At 39.0% G+C, this 19,101-nt stretch overlaps 2 protein-coding genes across 3 annotated transcripts; both read left to right on the top strand.

Moving 5' to 3' along the window:
* Window positions 1-1,170: 1,170 nt before the first annotated feature.
* On the top strand, window positions 1,171-5,121 carry cryba1b (crystallin, beta A1b). The gene is made up of 6 exons (XM_046868062.1): window positions 1,171-1,182; window positions 1,419-1,500; window positions 2,125-2,243; window positions 2,331-2,472; window positions 3,709-3,851; window positions 4,604-5,121. The coding sequence occupies exons 2-6, from the start codon at window positions 1,447-1,449 to the stop codon at window positions 4,749-4,751; spliced, it is 606 nt and encodes a 201-aa protein (XP_046724018.1). The 5' UTR covers window positions 1,171-1,182; window positions 1,419-1,446; the 3' UTR covers window positions 4,752-5,121.
* Window positions 5,122-6,023: 902 nt separating this feature from the next.
* cpdb (carboxypeptidase D, b) lies at window positions 6,024-18,038 on the top strand. Of its 2 annotated transcripts, none has more exons than XM_046868765.1 (21): window positions 6,024-6,596; window positions 7,438-7,649; window positions 7,741-7,883; window positions 8,254-8,420; window positions 8,505-8,851; window positions 9,065-9,247; window positions 9,354-9,533; window positions 9,605-9,684; window positions 10,758-10,842; window positions 11,678-11,823; window positions 12,588-12,757; window positions 13,107-13,382; window positions 14,022-14,217; window positions 15,447-15,585; window positions 15,666-15,797; window positions 15,872-15,967; window positions 16,153-16,214; window positions 16,917-17,048; window positions 17,241-17,426; window positions 17,588-17,690; window positions 17,798-18,038. In XM_046868765.1, exons 1-21 carry the CDS (start codon window positions 6,073-6,075, stop codon window positions 18,010-18,012), a joined length of 3,774 nt encoding a protein of 1,257 aa, XP_046724721.1. In that variant the 5' UTR covers window positions 6,024-6,072; the 3' UTR covers window positions 18,013-18,038. The 2 variants fall into 2 exon arrangements, with proteins under 2 accessions (XP_046724721.1, XP_046724722.1); XM_046868766.1 differs by having other exon boundaries at window positions 9,372-9,533.
* The last annotated feature ends 1,063 nt before the right edge of the window (window positions 18,039-19,101 follow it).

The following is a 19,101-nucleotide window of genomic DNA, read 5'->3' on the forward strand; positions in this document are numbered from 1 at the left end:
ATACAGCCCATGATCTTTATCAAGGCTTTGGTATGATAAGTGAGTTTAGTTGAGATGGATATGAGATGGGTGAGAATGAAAAGAGGCACACACACACACACACACACACACACACACACACACACACACACACACACACCATGTACACAGAAGCACGTCATCACACAGTCATTTCATCTAACAAGCCTGCTGACATGGCTACCCTCTTTGAAAAGGTGTGTTGCTCTGATCAGCAGAAATGAACACACAGGCAAGCGCACAATTTTTTACACACAAACACACAGACACATAAAGACACACTGATTTCACTTTATACACACACAGTTGACTTTCTTTGTGGAATTTCTGTCAGATAAGCAACATGCTCACAGTGTGTGGCGACATGTGAATGTACAGCTGATGATCTGATTATGATCGAAGTGTCCGACCACATCAACCTCAAACGTCAAATGAACAGTTATTTGCTTTAAGTAAAAGATTATTATACATAAATAAAACCATTGAAATGATCACCTGTCTACACTGGCTTTTAGGCCTAGTGTTTTCCCCAACAAAAGAAGTTAAAGACTAAAAAAAATATTTTTTTAAAATTACAGTTAATTTTACTTAAGTTTTTTTGTATAGTTTTTATAGTTATAGTTCTATCATTTTAAATAACATCATAACATAAAATATATTGTATCATTTTAAAAGTTGACAATTTTAGGTTATGTAGAAAAAAAACTATACAGTCAAATTATCAAAAGTAAAAAAAAATTCTTAATACAATAAAAAAAAAATTTTTTCACATACACTGACAAGTCAGAGTAAAATCAGTGACAGAGGAAACACAATTATTTGTCTTTGGTTGAAAAATACAAAAATTGATAACATTTCCAGTGTAATGCTGGGCGTAAAAAGGAAAAAAGATCATCTCAAATATTAACTGTACCGTAGCTACGTGTTCGTTTTTTGTTTTTTTAATGGAAGAGAGCCTTTTTGTGACATGCGAGGTGAAAGAATGAAAGTCCCAAAGCTCAGTCCAGAGACAAAAAGTCTCCCAAAGCAAAAGTGCTGACAGCAGCCGAGAGTCTGTGAGTCAGAAAGGCCATTCACCTCGTCTCTGTATAAATACCCCTCCATGAGCCTGAGCAAAAGACCACTTTGTGGAAACCCCCCAGCGCACACGGCTCATACCTCGGGGTAAGTCTATCAAGCACTCAACTGATTTACAGGATTCATTAATGAAAGGAATTTTTCACCGTGTGGTTCATCCAGGGTATGAAAGTCATACGATAAAGAAATCACTTGAGCTAGAAATAATAAGGAAAATTGAAATCTAATGATAATTAGATTAAAATTAGATTTAAAAAAATGATAATAAACATCAGAAATATGACTGTTAATGTTCTTGAAAGGGTTCTTATTTTTCTCTACAGGTCAAACAGTACTGAGATATTAGACACGATGGCCAATCAGACCACTCAGATGAACATGAACATGCACATGGGACCATGGAAGGTAGCTGTCACATTAAATCCAAATTCTAATTTCAATTTTCCTCCTCACCCCATTAGGCACCACAGCGGAAGTGAATTGTGATTGGACAGATTTTTTATTTTTTCATCTGTATTAGCTTTGCATTCAGAGACGCCCTTATTCAGACCGACTTACAATTATATACCTACTTACTCATTTACACAGATGAGCAGTTGAGAGTCAGGGGCCTTGCTCAAGGGCCTAGCCTCAATCGCGATGCTGGGATTTGAACTCAAGACCATCTAATCATGCCACAATAATCCCTGACACCTTAACAGTTCTATACTAACAGCTCATTAACTGGCACTTAACCTAATAGATTGGATAAAACGTGTCTCCAGTGTCAACAAATGTAACTGTAAATGGAACAAATATATGCTACTTTTTATTATCAAGTAGTGGTTGCTTGCGAGAAGACTAAATTACATCAGGTCATGTTGTTCTAGGAAATCGACCAACGTTTTCTGACCTGTTGACGATCTTCCTCTGTGTATTGATTTATTTTCAATGTTACAGTTTTTCTCTTGACAAAATGCAGAAATGCTTGTGAGAAGCAGGTTCTCACGGCATGCGCACGTCATTTAACGCATCTCTGCTTTCCACCAGATCACGGTTTATGACCAGGAGTACTACCAGGGCAGATGGTGGGAGTTCACTTCCTGCTGCAAGAACATTGTGGAGTATGGCATGGAAAATATCCGTTCCCTGAAAGTGGAATGTGGCGCGTGAGTAATCGAACATAAACCAAAAGCAGACACATAATGAATAGGACGCTTCAAAAAAATCCTATTTTTGCTTTTTTTCATAACAAGCTGGGTGGGTTTCGAGCACAGCAGCTACAACGGCCAGCAGTTTGTCCTGGAGAAGGGAGACTACCCTTGCTTTGAGGCCTACATGGGAAGCCATGGCTACCGCGTCGAGAGGATGATGTCTTTCCGCCCGGTCTATTCGGCTGTGAGTTCATCCAAAATACTGAATTTTGTTTAAATAATCAAATATACGGTACCAGTTCAATTCTGAAATCTGATTAGTGTTTATATTATAGTATTCTATTACAGCGGCCCTCGTAATAATTCAAACGATAAAGTATTGTTTCTATAGCAACAGCTCCTTCACAAGGACCATTATCTCTCAGACAAATTCAATTCAATTCATATTTATTTGTATAGCGCATTTTAACAATGGACATTGTCTCAAAACAGCTTCACAGCAATAAAAAGAATGCAGTGTGCATAAATGTATTTGGAAGTTGGAATGAAAATTTTGTGTCTATAAGTTGATTCCTTATCATTTTAATTTTTAATGACTGAGCCAGTTCCTCCCTTGGCATGAGGAAGAAATCTTGAAAGGAACCAGACTCGAAAGGGAACCCATCCTCATCCTTACCGAATGTCCATTTATTACAGTTCCGTCATTGATGAGGTGCACTGTTGAGTGATGGGCGCTGTCCATCAAACTGTGGTCCTGAGCCATTGTAGTAAATTTATCCTAAAAGTTCGAGTTGAGTTTTCAGCAAAGTAACCGTAATATTCTGAATTGAGACTTACAGAAGGAGCCTCCAGTGACAATGTGAACTATTGGTATCGTTTCCACCAACGGGAATGTCTTCAGGAATGAGGACTATGTACGACCCAGTGTACTTGGTAACATTACGTTCCAGAAAAAGAATTTCCTAATACCTGGTTAGACTGTAAGCAATAAATAACTAGAAATGGTTACAATTACAAAGGGTTGTTCAATAATAAAATGTAATAAAAACATGTAGTTTCAGGACCATGAAAAATTTCTTGTTGTTTCCTATTGAACTCCATCACACCATCCTATTGTTGATTATTTTCCTATAACTGTATGTCCTGTATTAATGAATCCTTGTATACCTAATCCAGGTTGCATTATTGGATAAAAAAGTTTCAGGGCAGCAAAAGCAATTGGAGTTTCAAATCCTGCCATGGCAGCTTTTTTCTCTATTTAGACAAAAAAAAATCCTACATCTCCGTCTCTTCAGAGACTTTACAAGCAACATTTATTGCGGAGTAGAGTTGATACCTCGATGAATCACTGTTCTAAGAATCTTCATTATATCCTGTGAGAAATCAGAGAGAAAAAGAAAAAAAGATCATCTGCTGGTCTACGAGGCAGGTATTTGGAGCAAATGCTTTGAGTCCTTATTTTTTTTTCATGTTGAAACAGTGCCACAAGGAGTCCCGCATGTGTGTGTGGGAGTGCGAGAACATGATGGGCAGACAGTGGGAGCTGTGTGATGATTACCCTTCCCTGCAGGCGATGGGCTGGCACAACAACGAGATCGGCTCCATGCGGGTTCAAAGCGGCGCGTGAGTACCGGCACCAGCCCCTCTACCATAAGCACATAACACCATCACGGTCATAACCTATAATAACCCCTGTCTCTCATCTACTGCAAACAGGATCTATAATGTAGAATGAAAATAATTCATAAACAGAACATAAAGTATCAAAAATATGTGGACACCTGTCAACGCCTCCAAGCCTTCCATTCCATGTTTATTCTTTTCCGAAGATTTTTTCCGAAGATTTTTCAGATTTATGTACATTCATCCTTAAAGAGCAGTAGTAAGATTAGCCATGATTTTATGTATATATGATGGATGGATGGATGGATGGATGGATGGATGCATGTGAAATGGATTGTTTGACTATATGGTACATACATAATTCCAGTAATGAGACACACACAACCAGAGGTAGCTGGAGATGTATTGGAGTTATGTTTTGGATTAAGTGGTAGCTCACTGTTTAAGGCATTGAACTTGGAACAGGAATGTCATGAGTTTAAATCCCATTTTAAGCTGCTGCTGTTTAACCCTTAACCCTTACTCAAGTAGAAGTACAGATAAGTATCACAGACATAAACAAAACATAAACAAACATTGTGGGTCGTGTTTTTTATATCCTGTACATTGTGTACATTACTTCCAATTTTGTGGCAACACTTTAGAGAAAGGTGTCCACATACTATTAAACATATTATTAAAAACCAACATTAAGAGTTATATGTGTTTTAACATATGATATCATTCAAAACCATATTCTTTTATTCTTTTAGCTGGGTGTGCTACCAGTACCCTGGCTATCGTGGTTATCAGTACATCATGGAGTGCGACTGCCACGGAGGCGAGTACAGATGCTACAGAGAGTTCGGGACTCACGCTCACACTCCCCAGATCCAGTCCATCCGTAGAATCCAACACTAAAAAAAAGTGTCCTTCTTCTTTCCGTTCTTCTCCATCCTCTCAGATTTTCCAGACTCAGCATCACAGTACATACCTCACTGCCTCACTGCCAGCCGACTAACTGGTGCTACTTTCATGTAATGTGTACAATGATTTTTTGCTTGGGGAAAAAAAGACACATGGTGAAAACTTAAGAAATAAAGATCTTGAAGCTGCAGAAAGGCTGTAGCACGTGAAGACACCTGGGAAGTTGCTCTGCTTTTATCACAATAAACTTGCAATTCCTGTCAACTTCCGTGTGAGACTTGGTGAATAAAAACCACAAGGGAAGAAAAGCTAAACAAAAAAAAAGAATGTGTGGCTCTTTGTGGCATCATAGTTCAGTTTTTAATTTCTGTTCAAAAAACGATTATTTTTTTTTAATATAAAACAATATTCAGTCTCTGTAAGTTTGCTAGTCATGTGGTTGATTAACACAAGGCCTAGTTTGCTAATGATAATAATATCAAATATAATATAAATACCTAATATTCACCATTAGCTAGAATTCGCTGCCTAGCTAATTTCACTTCAACATCGATGCTAATCATTTGCATTAGCAAAGAAGGAAATCTCAGCTAATTAAGTTTCTAGGTAGGAAAACATGGTGCTTGTTTCAGGAACAGTTAAATAATGTTGAGTTGTTAGCTAATTCCTTAGTTACATCATTAAACAAACAACTAACATAGTCTTTGTCTGTATCAGGGACACTGGATACCACTATCAAACAACTAGCTAATCTCCATTACACTATTTCATTTACAAAGAAATTCATGACTAATGTATGGATAATGGTCAAAACATACATTATATGGACAGTTATTTAAGTTATTTTACAAATATAAATAATAATGTAAGGAATTAAATGTTTTTATTTCGAATTATTATTAATAATAATAATATTAATAATAATAATAATAATAATAATAATAATAAATATAATAATAATAAATATAGTAACAATGTAGGTCAGGTCATTTACACTATGCACTTGTTAACTTGATTGATTTATTGGTTGGTTAATTGACCGATTACTTATTTAAATCAAATTATTTATTTATATTTATTTATTAAAATGGGATTTTAAATTAAATTATAAATATTGTCTTTTACACTGCAATCGTTAGCTAAATTTAATAATTGATTGATTGAATAGTGGATTGGTTGACTGATCAATATATTGATTATTAATTTAGTTATTTATTAATCAGCTTTTTTGTGCTCGTCCTTATTTCTGACCAATAATAAATCGCGCGCGGTCGCCTTCATTACCAGGTCAAGGTCACGCCAATCGCTCAGCAACATGGCGCACATCCGGTCGATTTTAGCGCAACTTTTCGCGCTGTGGCGCATCGCTCTTTGCGCCAGCACGCACGACGAGGAGCCGCACAGCCAGTACCAGAACTACGAAGCGCTCAGTCTTCGCCTTCAGCGTCTCGCAGAAAAACACCCGCACATCTGCAGCCTCGTGAGCGCAGGCAGGTCTGCTGAAGCACGAGAGCTTTGGGTGATGAGGATCGCGGCTTCCACGCGTAACATCTCCGACCTTCCACGATTCAGATACGTGGGTAACATCCACGGGGACGACATGCTCTCCAGACAGCTCCTGATCTACCTCATTGATTATCTCCTGACTCACTATGGAGCTGACCCCAGAGTCACTGATCTTATAGACAACACTGATATTTACATCATCCCCAGTGTGAACCCTGATGGCTTGGAGAAGGCTGTAGAAGGAGATTGTTATGGCCATGATCACTTTGATCCAAGTGCAGTGGAAAGTGCACCTGAGATGTCAGCAGTTACGAATTGGTGTTTACAGAAAAAGTAGGTCTTCATTTTAAACACAATTTTTTTTTTCTTTATCATTTTTTTTGTTAATAATATGAGAAATCTAACCTCCATGGATGGCTTTCCACATAATTCTATATATTTTTTTTATTCATCCACGTATTAGTAAGTCAAACGAGAAGGTCTGTGTTCCAGCTCATCTAAAAAGTATTCAAATGGGTTGAGGTCAGGGATCTGTGAAGGCCACGGAAGTTCTTCTACTTCAACCTTGGTAGATCATGTCTTCATGTCTGGAATGTCTCTTAATGTCAGGCTAGAATAGGTTCGGTCAAATTAAATTCTACAGCGTACAAATGCGTTCTGGACAATTGGGACAATTCCGTCGTTGTCGTAACAGTTTGGGGAAATTGTGTTCGTCAAAATGTATCTTCTATAGAGGCATCATGGATGATTGTATTAACTTTCTTTGATCAGAGACTCGCTCAAACTGAAATCGCTCTGAGAAGGTCTGGTCAGGTCTGCAACTTTATCATCCACCCTGAGCATGTAGTCAATTTCATTGCCAGCCAATTTGAGGGATGAAAAAAAAATCTTTGTTTTGCAGTTATTATTAGAAAAACAATTAAAAAAAAAAACATGTTATAAAGCATGGCCTCTTAGGACTTCTGTATATACTTGTATACAGTAATATATATGTATATACTTAAATATATAGTACTTGTGTACAATAAGTAAAAATGCTCTGATACTGTTGACCAGCGAGAACCATGTGGGTGATGCTCAAATGTCCACATACTTTTGATCATGCATTATATAGTGTGTTGGGGTTTGGATTCTTACCAAATTCCCTCAGTGTCCCTTTTTTTTTTGCCCCAAGGTTTGTTCTTTCTGGAATTCTGCTTGGAGGTTCGTTAGAGGCCAACTACCATTTTGATTCCTCCATTTCCCATTCAGATGATGATGATGATGATGATGATCTCTTCTGCTATCTGGCTCAGACCTTCACTGAAAACCAATTACGGAAGTCCCAGTGTCCTGCTGATCTGAACAAGAAGTTCCGAAATGGGACGACTACCACGTGGACCGAAGGTGAAAATATGGGGCTGTTGATTGATTTATTTATTTATGAGGTCAAATTGCTTGATCCTCTAGATATTCTCAGAGTGTTTGTAATCTGCAGGATGCATACATGAAATCAGTCGCTTCAGTGGAGACTGCATTGAGGTCACCTTGCAGCTGAGTTGCTGCAAATATCCACTGGCTTCAGATCTCTATTCTGAATGGAACAATAACAGGGAAGCTCTGCTAGCATACATGGAAAAGGTAAAAGAATGCTGTAGATGTTCTGGGACTTTGGTTCAGAATTTTTGTTTTCACACTTGTTAGATATTTTGATTGGTCAATTGATCAATTCTGATGCTGTAAAACTCTTCCTTCCCTGTCAATCACATCAACACTAACTACATCATCACAGGTGTCTGTTAGCTCCTATGTAAAACAGCACAGATTGCGCTTTCATCAGAGTATGGTTCGCCACTATGGTCAAAAACATGCTAAAAACATGATAATTCTAGGTGGAAGCACATGCTAGCTTTCACCCTGTCCGGCTGGTAGATGTATAAATCCGCCTAGTTAGCTAGAGGGGTCAAAACTGAGAAGCTAATAGAGAAAAATAGTTTGTTTTATTTTCAAGGTTCATATTGGACTCCGTGGCTATGTCAAGACCAGCTCTGGAATGGGCATCCTAGGCTCAAACATCTCAGTCACCGGAATGGATCACGTCACTACAACAGGGATGTTTGGCGATTATTACCGCTTGCTGCTGCCGGGAACGTATACCATCACAGCCAGCTCTTATGGGTGATTCCCAAAAATCAGAATTTATTTGCTTATCAGTTGATGTTGGTTGAGATCTTACCTTTCTCTTACCTGTATCCATCTCAGGTACCTTCCAAGCACCGTGAACAACGTCACAGTAACCGAAGGCAGAGCTACTCCACTCAACTTTACTCTGATGGATTTGAGTGAAGCGGTGCTAATGCCCAAGCTTTTCACCACAGCAGCATATCAATCAACTGAACAAGTTCTTGACACCCAACAAGCTTCTACATCTGACAGTTTAGTCCAGAAACAGGACTTTAGTCATTTTAGTTACTCAGATATGGAGGTATTCTTAAAGCAGATGAGCTCTGTTTATCCGTCTCTTGCCCAGTTGTACTCTATTGGCCAATCGGTGCTGGGAAGGGAACTTTACGTCATGAAGATATCTTTTAACCTGGAATCCGATGAAGGTAAGATCTTTAGAATCTTGAATTTATGGCAGTAATGTGTGTGTAATTTTGGCCTTAGCATGAGTCACTTGTTTACTTGGGTCGAAAATAGGAGCTACACCAGTACTATGGAAGTGGTTCAGCCAGATGACGTTACTTTGCCTACCCCTTGATGTAAATGTTCTTCACCACATTTATCTTGTTCTTACCCGTTTGCTTGCCTTTGTTGAGCAGGTAAACCCGAAATTGTGTTCTTGCATAGCAGTGGTTCTGTAGGCCAAGGGATTCTCTTGAATCTGGTGGAGTGTCTGTGCAGCAATTATGGCAGCGAACCTTCAATCACTCAACTGTTAAACAGTACCAGAGTGCACATCCTGCCTAACAGGAACCCAGACGGTGAGGAAATTCCAGAAAAAGGTACGAATTTGGGAAAGGATGCAATATTGTTCTCAATGATCTTATTCTATAATGTAAAACATACACAACCCAGCCATTAGAGTTGCATTGTTTCACACGTTTTAAGCTTTTCACGTTAATTCAGAATTCGGTAGCGGCGTGAAATCCGGCGACGGTCAAAACGCCGACTCGAGCGGGAACTTCCCTGACCAGATCCACTCAGCTGATTATGTGCAGCCAGAAACCAAGGCAGTTATGAAGTGGATTGCGGCGCACTCGTTTGTTCTGTCTGCCAGCATACTTGGTGGTGCGTTACACAATATTTAAAATAGAGTTTAAGATTTTCGGACTCGCAAAGTTACACCTTTGTGTTTTTAGGGGGGATTGGAGTGATGTATCCGGGGTCGGCTGATTCCATTGATGAGGCTGTGTTTAAATCCATCTCACAGGCCTATTCGGTAAGAGTCGGAGATTCAGATCATTATTTTCTAGCCTGAGTTAAATTACTTGGATTGGATACTAAATATACATAAACAAATGTGAACCATTGCAGCATCATCTCCTAGAGTATTACCTGTAAGGACAGTAATATACACTAAAAAGTATTGGGCCACCTGATTGATCTGCTTTATATGTGATGGAGTAGAAGATCTCCTGTTATAGACCTCAACCATATTGAACACCTTTGGATTAATGAATGCTGACTGCACCTCAGGTCTTCTCACCTCACCTACATCAGTAGCTGACTTAACTAACAAGTTAACTACCTTGTAGCTGAATGATCAATATCTCCTCAATCTTCCCAGAAGAGTGACGTTTTATAAACTTTTATAAAAAAAAGTGGAATGAGACGTTGAAAAAGCACACACCAATCTTATGCTCAGGTGTCCACAAATGTATTTTGTCCATATAACGTATCTGCACTACCCAGATGATAGGAAAAGGAAAGGTCCTAAAATATGATAGCAAATAATAAATCAAACTTGAGTGCATTGAGAGCATGATGAGTTTCATGAGTACAAGGCTCAGAGTAGCACCCGTCCACGTCAGCTTTAAAACGGTTAACAATTATTTGCGCCTTCGCCTAATCACCCGAAGACAACAGGAACAGGAAGAGAGGGAGAACATGCACAGCTGTCGTTTCTCAGCGCGTGGTGAGAGTTTTTTTTTTTTTTTTTTTTGTCTGTGCCTGAAAATGTAAAAATGCTTCAACTCACTGAAAAGCAACACAAGCTGTCTGGGTAAAAGCATTGGTTTTGTTCAAGGAAGGGCAAAATATTCCTGCTATAATTATTTCGATTGGAAGGTTGGTTTTGATCCCGTACTTCACCGAGCAGCCACTGTTGGTCTCTTGAGGATGGATCTAACCCTCAATTGGGCAGTTATACTAATGGAATAGTTGTATAAAGGATCATTGGATTGAATAAAGTAACTTCAAATTGTAATTGGATAAAGGTGTCGGTATAAAAACTTTGTTGAAATAGAAAAAAATATATATATTTTTAAGATTTATATTCATTTTTTGGTTCAGGAATTTTCATCTCTCCAGCTGCCACAGACCTGTGAGGACCCTGGGCATTTGGACAGAAATAAAATTAATCCTGGTGCCCCTACAGGTGAGGCCTAGTTTTGGCTTTTATCCATTGTCTATTGTCAATTAACCATATTAATAACCATGCCCTCATTTCATAGGAAAGTACAGTGATTATCTATCTATCTATCTATCTATCTATCTATCTATCTATCTATCTATCTATCTATCTATCTATCTATCTATCTATCTATCTATCTATCTATCTATCTACATACACACACACTATATTTGGGTCACCTGATCATAAGTACCGTATGTGATTTTTATTTTTTTAACATCGCATTCCACATTCCAAATTTGCTCTTAGAATTCCCTCCACTCTTCTAAAAAGAGGTTCCACTAGATTTTGGAGTGTGCTTTTGAATATTTGTGTTCATCAGCCACAAAAGGCAGGTACTGATGTAGGTGAGGAGACCTGGGGTGCAGTCAGCGTTCACATTCATCCCAAAGGTGTTCAGTAGTGATGAGATCAGGGCTCTGTAGCAGGCCACTCAAGATCTTCCTTTCCAAAGCATGTAAACCAGATCTTCAAGGAGCTCACTTTGTGCACAGGGGCATCGCCATGCTGGAGCAGGTTTGGGTTTCCCAGTTCAAGTGAATGCAAAATTTTTTATAGTGCATCTAAAGACATCTTGTAAAATTGAGTGCCTCCAGATTTGTGGTAACAGTTTGGAAAAGAACCACGTACAGCAGGAAAGGTCAGGTGACCCAAAACTTTTGTCAGTATAGTGTGTGTGTGTGTGTGTGTGTGTGTGTGTGTGTGTGTATTATATGATATTATATTATATAATTTTTAGTTTTACCTTTCTCCATATCATCGTTGGTATCTGGTATTTTGGAATTCTTTCTGAGTGCAGAGATTGGTTTGGAGGACTGGATGTACCGTAACACAGACACACTGGGAGTCGGTGTGGGAGTTAGCTGTGATCTACGTCCACCAGTTGAGAACATTACAGCTTACTGGAGACAGAATCGAAGATCTCTGCTGCACCTAATCCAGCAGGTGCTCTCCTTTACTGACCTGCCTTAATTCTTTCTGTTCTTCTTTACATCCAAGGTATGTTTTGCAGTACTCTATAACGTTTATCTTTCTTCTACTAATCTTCTAAAAGTATCAATCCTTTGCTCAAGTCCACCAGTTTTTATAGTAACACACATAGTAAAAGAACCCTCACTCCAAACACCACACAGACTCTCATTTAACATTCTTTGTTTTTATTGCAGAATACAAAAATGAGATGTTACTCATTTAAATGTAGTCAAGTAAACGGTTCCCAAAAAAAAGTCAAGATACTTGATAAATGGACTTAATATATAGGAATAGGAAAAAAAGAAGAGAAAATCCTTCCCTTCTGTCCATCGCTGGTATTTCCTATGTAAAAGAATTCCTCCAACTGTTCACTACACATTTCCAACAGTATAATTCATTTAGATTGGAAATTCATTGATTGTATATCATCTATACATAATTATAACTTTATCTGTTTATTTGATTTAAAATGTCCTCTTTTATTTGACTTATTTTACTGTGAGCAACTGCATCCTAACAATATCCTTGTGGGGTCAATAAAGTATTCTGATGATGATTGACCATCAATTTAAAAGTTGTACACAGTTCATGCATAGACACTCTAAACATTGCACTTACCCATCCCTCGTTTCTGAGCTTACAAGATTGTCTGTGACATTTCTGTCCATATACTCCCCATGCCTGAGTGGGTCCTGTCTCTGTTCTCTTGCATGATTACCACCTTCCTTTCTTCTCAGGTTCATTTTTCAGTCAGGGGTAGTGTGACTGATAGCCATTCCGGTCAGGCTATTACTAATGCTACCATCGAGGTTCACGGCTCAAGGCATCGTGTTCATACCAGCAGGACAGGAGAGTACTGGAGACCTCTGTCTCCTGGGACGTACCAGCTCCATGCCTCTGCTCCAGGGTGGGAAATGAAATTGTACCAGATTTAAAGAAAAAAATTATTGTGTACATATGATTCGATGTCCAAACATACAGTAAACATTTCATACAAATCTATTTAAAAAAAGGTTTAATGATTTATTATGATTATAATGTAGATCTAGTAGTGCAAGCGTTTCAATCTTTTTATTTATTTATTAGTATCCAATCAGCCTATAAGAGGAGGAGCTGTCCAAGGTGTTGTTTCTCACTTGACTCTAATTGTACTCTTGTACCTTTAGACCCTTTTTGTGTAAATCTATAGCTGACCACATAAGACAACCATATTTGAAGTAGCTTTAGTTTGTTATTTATTGCTGCATATTCTTTAGATATTTCCCGCTCTCAGCGCCGGTCACGGTGACTGAATTTCAGGGGGAGCAGGTGGATTTTGTGCTGACTCGAGATCTGCAACCCAAACCTCAAAATCTGTCAGAGGATGAAGAGTTTTTGAGGTTGGTGGAGAACCTGTCTTCTTCTAATGGCCTTAAACAACTTGTCCAGAACTATCCTACAGCCCGAACACTGCAGTACAGGAAGCACACGGAACGTTCGGAATTCCTGCGTGGGCTTCACCTCAACTTTCCTCAGATTACTCGTTTATACAGGTGACCTGTTGTTAATCATCATAATCATTATCTTTGTTTTTATCTTCTATTGGGTTCAAGCAGCCTTCACAAACATCTTCCCAGTGTCCGGATCTTGTCAAGTACTTAAAACAGACCTTAGAACATATACATGATGTTTGTGATGGTCACTCATTGCTTGCTTTATAAAATGTCTGGTAAAATCTGATTGGTTGATGCTGGTTGTTCTTATGAAGCAAAGATTTTTTTTATATTTTAACGTACGGATTAGCACTTAGTGAAGATCAATATTTACCAAACGTGATCAGATTTTTAAAACTTGACTCCGCCCCTTAATATGGTCACACCCCAAATATTTTATTATTTTGGGCAAAACAATAAAATCATAAGTTAGTTAAGGTCCGCCTCATAACTGATTGGTTGATTGATTGGAATGTGTGGGCACAAATTTTCCAGACAAAAAATGTGAAGCACTGCATTGTAGCACCAACAATAGTCTGAACCTAGAAGTCTAGACCAACCTGTAAAGCATCAAAGCTGTTTTTGAAAAACAATTATTCTTATTAACTGCATCCCTTGTCTACTTTTCAGCAAAAATTACTGAAATAATTTGGAAAATTACGGGTTTTTTATGTGAACAAACTATTTTCTTTGGGTCAGTCTGGGAAACAGCTGGAAATTCCGGCCCATTTGGGCTCTGGAGATCTCTGCTAGTCCTGAGTCAACACAGTACGTGACCCCTAAAATCCGGTACGTCGCAGGTGTGCATGGAAACGCTGCAGCAGGCCCGGAGCTGCTGATCGAGTTTGCATCTGTTCTGTGTATGAACTATGGTGGGAACCCAGCAATCACAAATGTAGGTATCGAAACAAAATTTTCTAAAATGCCAGAGGTCAGGAATTCATATATTAAGTATGCCACAGTTATTAGTGAGCACAAGTACAACAGAGCTAAACTGGCCACACTTTCTGGGTGGGGGGCGTTTTACTCTCTCCATTAGTTAATTGCAGGTATTTGTGAGGTCGTTTATGGAAGAGGGGCAGATAGCATTTTTCTCCAAGGTAGCTTCTGAAAAAGACTTGTGGTGGCTTAATGTACATTTATCCAATATTTGAAAATGTTTATTTTCGTCCACTCGGAGTCTGCATTTTTGCACAGCAGATGCTGTTAAAAGATTGTTGCTCTCCGAAGTAGATAAAGTTGAAAATGCTGTTTTGCAATGTAGTGTGACTCATTCAACTCGAAACTAAATACTTTGTAGTCTCAGGTTACCCAATGAAACATCTCTGACTGCTTATCTGTTCATTAAAAAAACGATTGATTGCTTTAAAGACTTGGACAAGTAATTAAAAGGCTGATAAGTTTTGGTCTTTGCCATTTCTGTTAGGTCTTAAATATTTTCAGTCATTATAATATGCAACTTTTGGAAAAGACTGAAAACGTGTTGTAGAAAGAGTAAACTGTTCAAACTGGATTAATGTAGAACGAGCCTGAGGTAGCAGGTGTTAGCCTACAAACTCCTTGATTGCTGGATGCCAAATAATGGGGTAGAGCGGCTTCAAGTTTGGGAATTGAGAGGAGAACCGTTTAGGAAGTTCACTAAGAATACAGTATATTAGAGGTCGGCTGATTCATTGGTTTTGACGAATAATAATCACCGATAGTTGATTGCTGGAGCTATATGCAAAAATCCATACCGATAGTTTTTCTGGGTTGTGTTCGTTGTTGGAGCGGCTTGTTGTTACGAGAGCGGCCTCTAGAGGTGAATCACTGACACCACATGCTGTTTGTTTTTACACGTAAAATTGTTATATTTATAATTTACTAATTATATTAATTATTGAAAACAATAATATATTCATTTCATTTAGCACATTTTCCTAATTCAGTGTTTTTTTTATTTTATTTTTTTATAAATTTCAGTACTATTTTAAAAACAATCAGTTGATTTATCGTTTTCGGCAAGTATGATCCAACATAGCTGACGCTATCGGTAAAATCCCTTATTGGTCGACCTCTAGTGTATATTAGCTCATACACAGACACATTGGCATAATAGAAACCTCTGTTTCTCTGCTCCTTAAGCTGATTGACAGGAGCCGGATTGTGATCGTACCGTGTGTGAATCCGGATGGCAGAGAGCTGGCTCGGGAAGGCTCTTGTTTCTCAATGGAAGGACTCTGCAATGCTCATGGTGTAGATCTGGACACAGATTTCATGTCTGGTCAGTTATTGCACTTCAACCTTCATGATTCTTATCTAGTTGCTTCTGAATGATTTCTCTTTCTACTCAAATGCCTCCAGGCAACACGTCTGCACAGCCTGAAACACGTGCGATGGCGGATCTGATCGAGGGAGGACGCTTTTCTCTCTCTGTCGCACTCGACGGAGGCTCTCTGTTGACTACGTACCCCTATGACCGAACCGGTGAAGCAGGTGATTTGCTTATTTGTTGTTGTTTTGCTCTGAATGAATAGATTTTGCTCACCATGGATGGATGATCTCTTTAGCACACAGTGAAGAAACGTTGAGATATTTGGCCTCGGTCTATGCAAGCACTCACCCCATCATGCACTTGGGGTACCCTGGATGCAGAAACGGACTGGGTAAGAACAGAAGGTGGATTTTTTTTTTTTTTTTTTTTCCCCACATGGAAAAGAACAAGAAGCTGCATTGCATGAATATTAAAACATTATAAAATGTGGGGGAAAATGACTACATATGGAGGGTGTTTTATTTTTTTTTATGATAATCCTGTAGCTGTGCATTTGTATGAATACTGTAATCACAGATTCGGTCCAAGGAGGAGTTCTGAGAGGTGCAGCGTTCAGAAGTCACCTGGGCAGTATGAAGGTCTGTACAGGGTTTTCTCAGGTTTCTCAAGTTTCATCCAAACTCACAAAAACAATGTAAAAGGGCAATTTGATAAGATTTTACACTCAGATTTTCCAGTCTGGTCGTTTTTTCAGGATTTTGAACTCCACGTGTCTAGTCACATGATGGTTTAGTTTGAGGTGCCACTTCCTGTTTTTCCTTTGCCTGCTCGAGTGTTGCTATAAGAGTCAAATAATTCGGAAATACTGGGAACCAATTTTAGTGTTAACGATAACCAAAATACTTTTGTAAACAAAAGTTTAGTGAACCCGTGTGCAAAAAAAACGTACAGAATCAGTTGAGTTTGTTCAATGTGAATGCAAACGTGTGATTAGCTCCGCCCCTAAAAAGACCCCAGAAACATGTAATTATAGTTAAAGTTCTAAAACGCCCTGAAATCAGCTAATCCGGTACGAATAAGTGGTGCGTTACACAAATATCCTTCTTTTTACATGACTACATTTTGTGTAATCGGTCGTTCCTTTTAATTTATGAGCAGATAAAATACTTTTCAACTCGTTTTGATCGGCGCTTGGCGTATCTACTGATCACCAACATACAGTTCAGCATCAGTTCAACCAGAACTGATGTGTAAAGTTTATTCTCCTCTATACAAACACATTGTATATACATCGTGGGATACAGTATAATGTCTTGTCATGTCATGTGTCTGTGTTGCAGGATTTTAGTGTGGATGTGGGATTGTGTCCTGAGATCACGGTGTACACCGGTTGCTGTCTGTACCCTCCTGCTCAGCAGCTGCTTCCTCTCTGGGCCGAGCACAGGACGGCTCTTTTCGCCATGCTGCTGGAGGTCAGCATGGCAATACCATGGGGCTTGAACCTCCGACCTTTCGATAAGCAACCCAGAGCCTCAACCACTGAGCCACCACACTTTTGCTTATAAGCTGTCCCAATACTTTTGCTCTTGTAGTTTGTGATCTCTAGTGCACAAAGATGCAGAAATGTCATACACCGTTTTCTTACACATGTTCATGCTTGCTAGATTCATAAGGGCCTGAGCGGTTTGGTGAAGGACGAGGACGGCTGGCCGGTGGCTGACGCGGCGATCAAGCTAAACGGGTCTGTGTTTACACGTACGGACGCGCAAGGCTTCTTCCACACTCTCCTGGCTCCTGGAACTCAACAGCTGCAGGTTCAAGCTCCAGGTTTTCACGAAGAGCTCATGCAGGTCAGTGGAAAGAGCAGGGGAGGGGAATCTGGAGTGGGTTCTAGAGTAGTGCATAGGATATTAAAGTACTACCTCTAGTGTCCAGTAGATGGTAGTATACGCCGTGTGCTCTGGTTTAACTCTGAATACACGGAACTGCTTTTTTGCCTCTTTCTTGTCAGGTAAATGTTTCATCACATCAAAGGACAGTTCCTATTACAATCAAGATGAAGTTCTGGAAAAAAAGTGGGCACCAAGGACAGGGATTAGCGCTGGCTGCTGCGAGTAAGACAAGTCAAAACTTTAAGAGCTTTTTTTTCCTTCCAATTTTATAAACAAATTTCACAATTTTTATTTATATTCATTATTTTCTTGCTTGCTCATTTATTCAGTCACCATCATTGCTATCCTCCTTTGCTTGCTCCTGATGTGGCACATCCGCTCAGTCAAGTTCAGCCGAATTAGAGACTTTGTTAGACGGCTCCGTCATCTGCAAGAGGATGCCCAAACCGGGGCTTCAGCATCAGAGAAGTTGCCTCTACAGAGCATGTTTTTGGAGGACACTAGTGAGAGTGAGGATGATGCTTTTTACCTCGAGCGACACTGATGGAATAAATGTTTTTGATGTCACGAGATTATTGTACTGTAAAGAATTTGTATACAGTTTCAAGTAGATCTGAGTTCTTACAATACACACACAAACACACCGGATTATGATGGCACTTTTTCCACATGTTGTAGTATTATTGTTATAAAGTCAACTATGTTATAATAATTATATAAATTACCTGATAACATAATAAAATCTCAATACTTTAGTTGCAGAAGTACTTCATTTCCAGCATACCATAGGATTTTAATATAAACAGTAGACACCCAATGGATATGCACCGTATAGACAAAAGTTTGTGAATGTTTTTTTTTTTTCTTTCTCACATCCCATTCCAAATTTAGTCCCTATTTGCTGTTATAAAAACCTCCACACCTCTGGGACATTCTGGAACATGGTTTTGGGCCTCCTAGTTCATGTGAAGCAAAAATGTTCATGCAACTGCAACTAAAAACATCCTACATACATTTGTGTGCCTTCAGCTTGGTGCTAACAGTTTGGAGAAGAACAACATATGACTGGAAAAGTCCCAGTAAAGTCCCAATAATTTTGTTCATATTGTGTGTGTGTGTGTGTGTGTGTGTATGTATGTGTGTGTGTATATGTATATGTATATATATATATATATATATAGAGAGAGAGAGAAAGAGAGATAGATAGATAGATATCTCTATTTATACCCCAAACAAACCACCCAGACTGAGGAAGGTGATGGAGTTGCCGAGTATATCTCCAGACCTAAACCCTATTAAGCACTTGTGGGGCTCCTCAAGTGGAAGGTGGAGAAGCACCATGTGTCTAACATCCAGCAGCCCCATGATGTCATTATGGGGAGTGGAAGAGGATCCCAGCAACAACCTGTGCAGCTCTGGTGAATTCCACACCCAGGAGGATTGAAGCAGCGCTACATTACAATAGTGTTCACACAAAATCTTCACAATTTTGACATGTTCACTGAGGGTGTACTCACTTTTTTTGCCAGTCATTTAGACAATAATGGCTGTAGAGTTATTTTCACGGGACAGTAAATCTGTACTGCTATACAAGCTGCACATTGATACTCTAAAATATATCCAATTTTCTTTT

Source organism: Silurus meridionalis, chromosome 15 (assembly GCF_014805685.1).
Source record: "Silurus meridionalis isolate SWU-2019-XX chromosome 15, ASM1480568v1, whole genome shotgun sequence".
In the NCBI taxonomy this organism is placed as follows: domain Eukaryota; kingdom Metazoa; phylum Chordata; class Actinopteri; order Siluriformes; family Siluridae; genus Silurus; species Silurus meridionalis.

Coding starts and splice junctions, on each gene's coding strand:
- cryba1b (XM_046868062.1), top strand. CDS start 1,447: ATGGCCAATCAGACCACTCAGATGAACATGAACATGCACATGGGACCA. Junction 2,244..2,330: donor CTGAAAGTGGAATGTGGCGC/GTGAGTAATCGA, acceptor TTTCATAACAAG/CTGGGTGGGTTTCGAGCACA. Junction 3,852..4,603: donor ATGCGGGTTCAAAGCGGCGC/GTGAGTACCGGC, acceptor TTATTCTTTTAG/CTGGGTGTGCTACCAGTACC.
- cpdb (XM_046868765.1), top strand. CDS start 6,073: ATGGCGCACATCCGGTCGATTTTAGCGCAACTTTTCGCGCTGTGGCGC. Junction 8,421..8,504: donor ATCACAGCCAGCTCTTATGG/GTGATTCCCAAA, acceptor TATCCATCTCAG/GTACCTTCCAAGCACCGTGA. Junction 15,798..15,871: donor TGACCGAACCGGTGAAGCAG/GTGATTTGCTTA, acceptor TGATCTCTTTAG/CACACAGTGAAGAAACGTTG.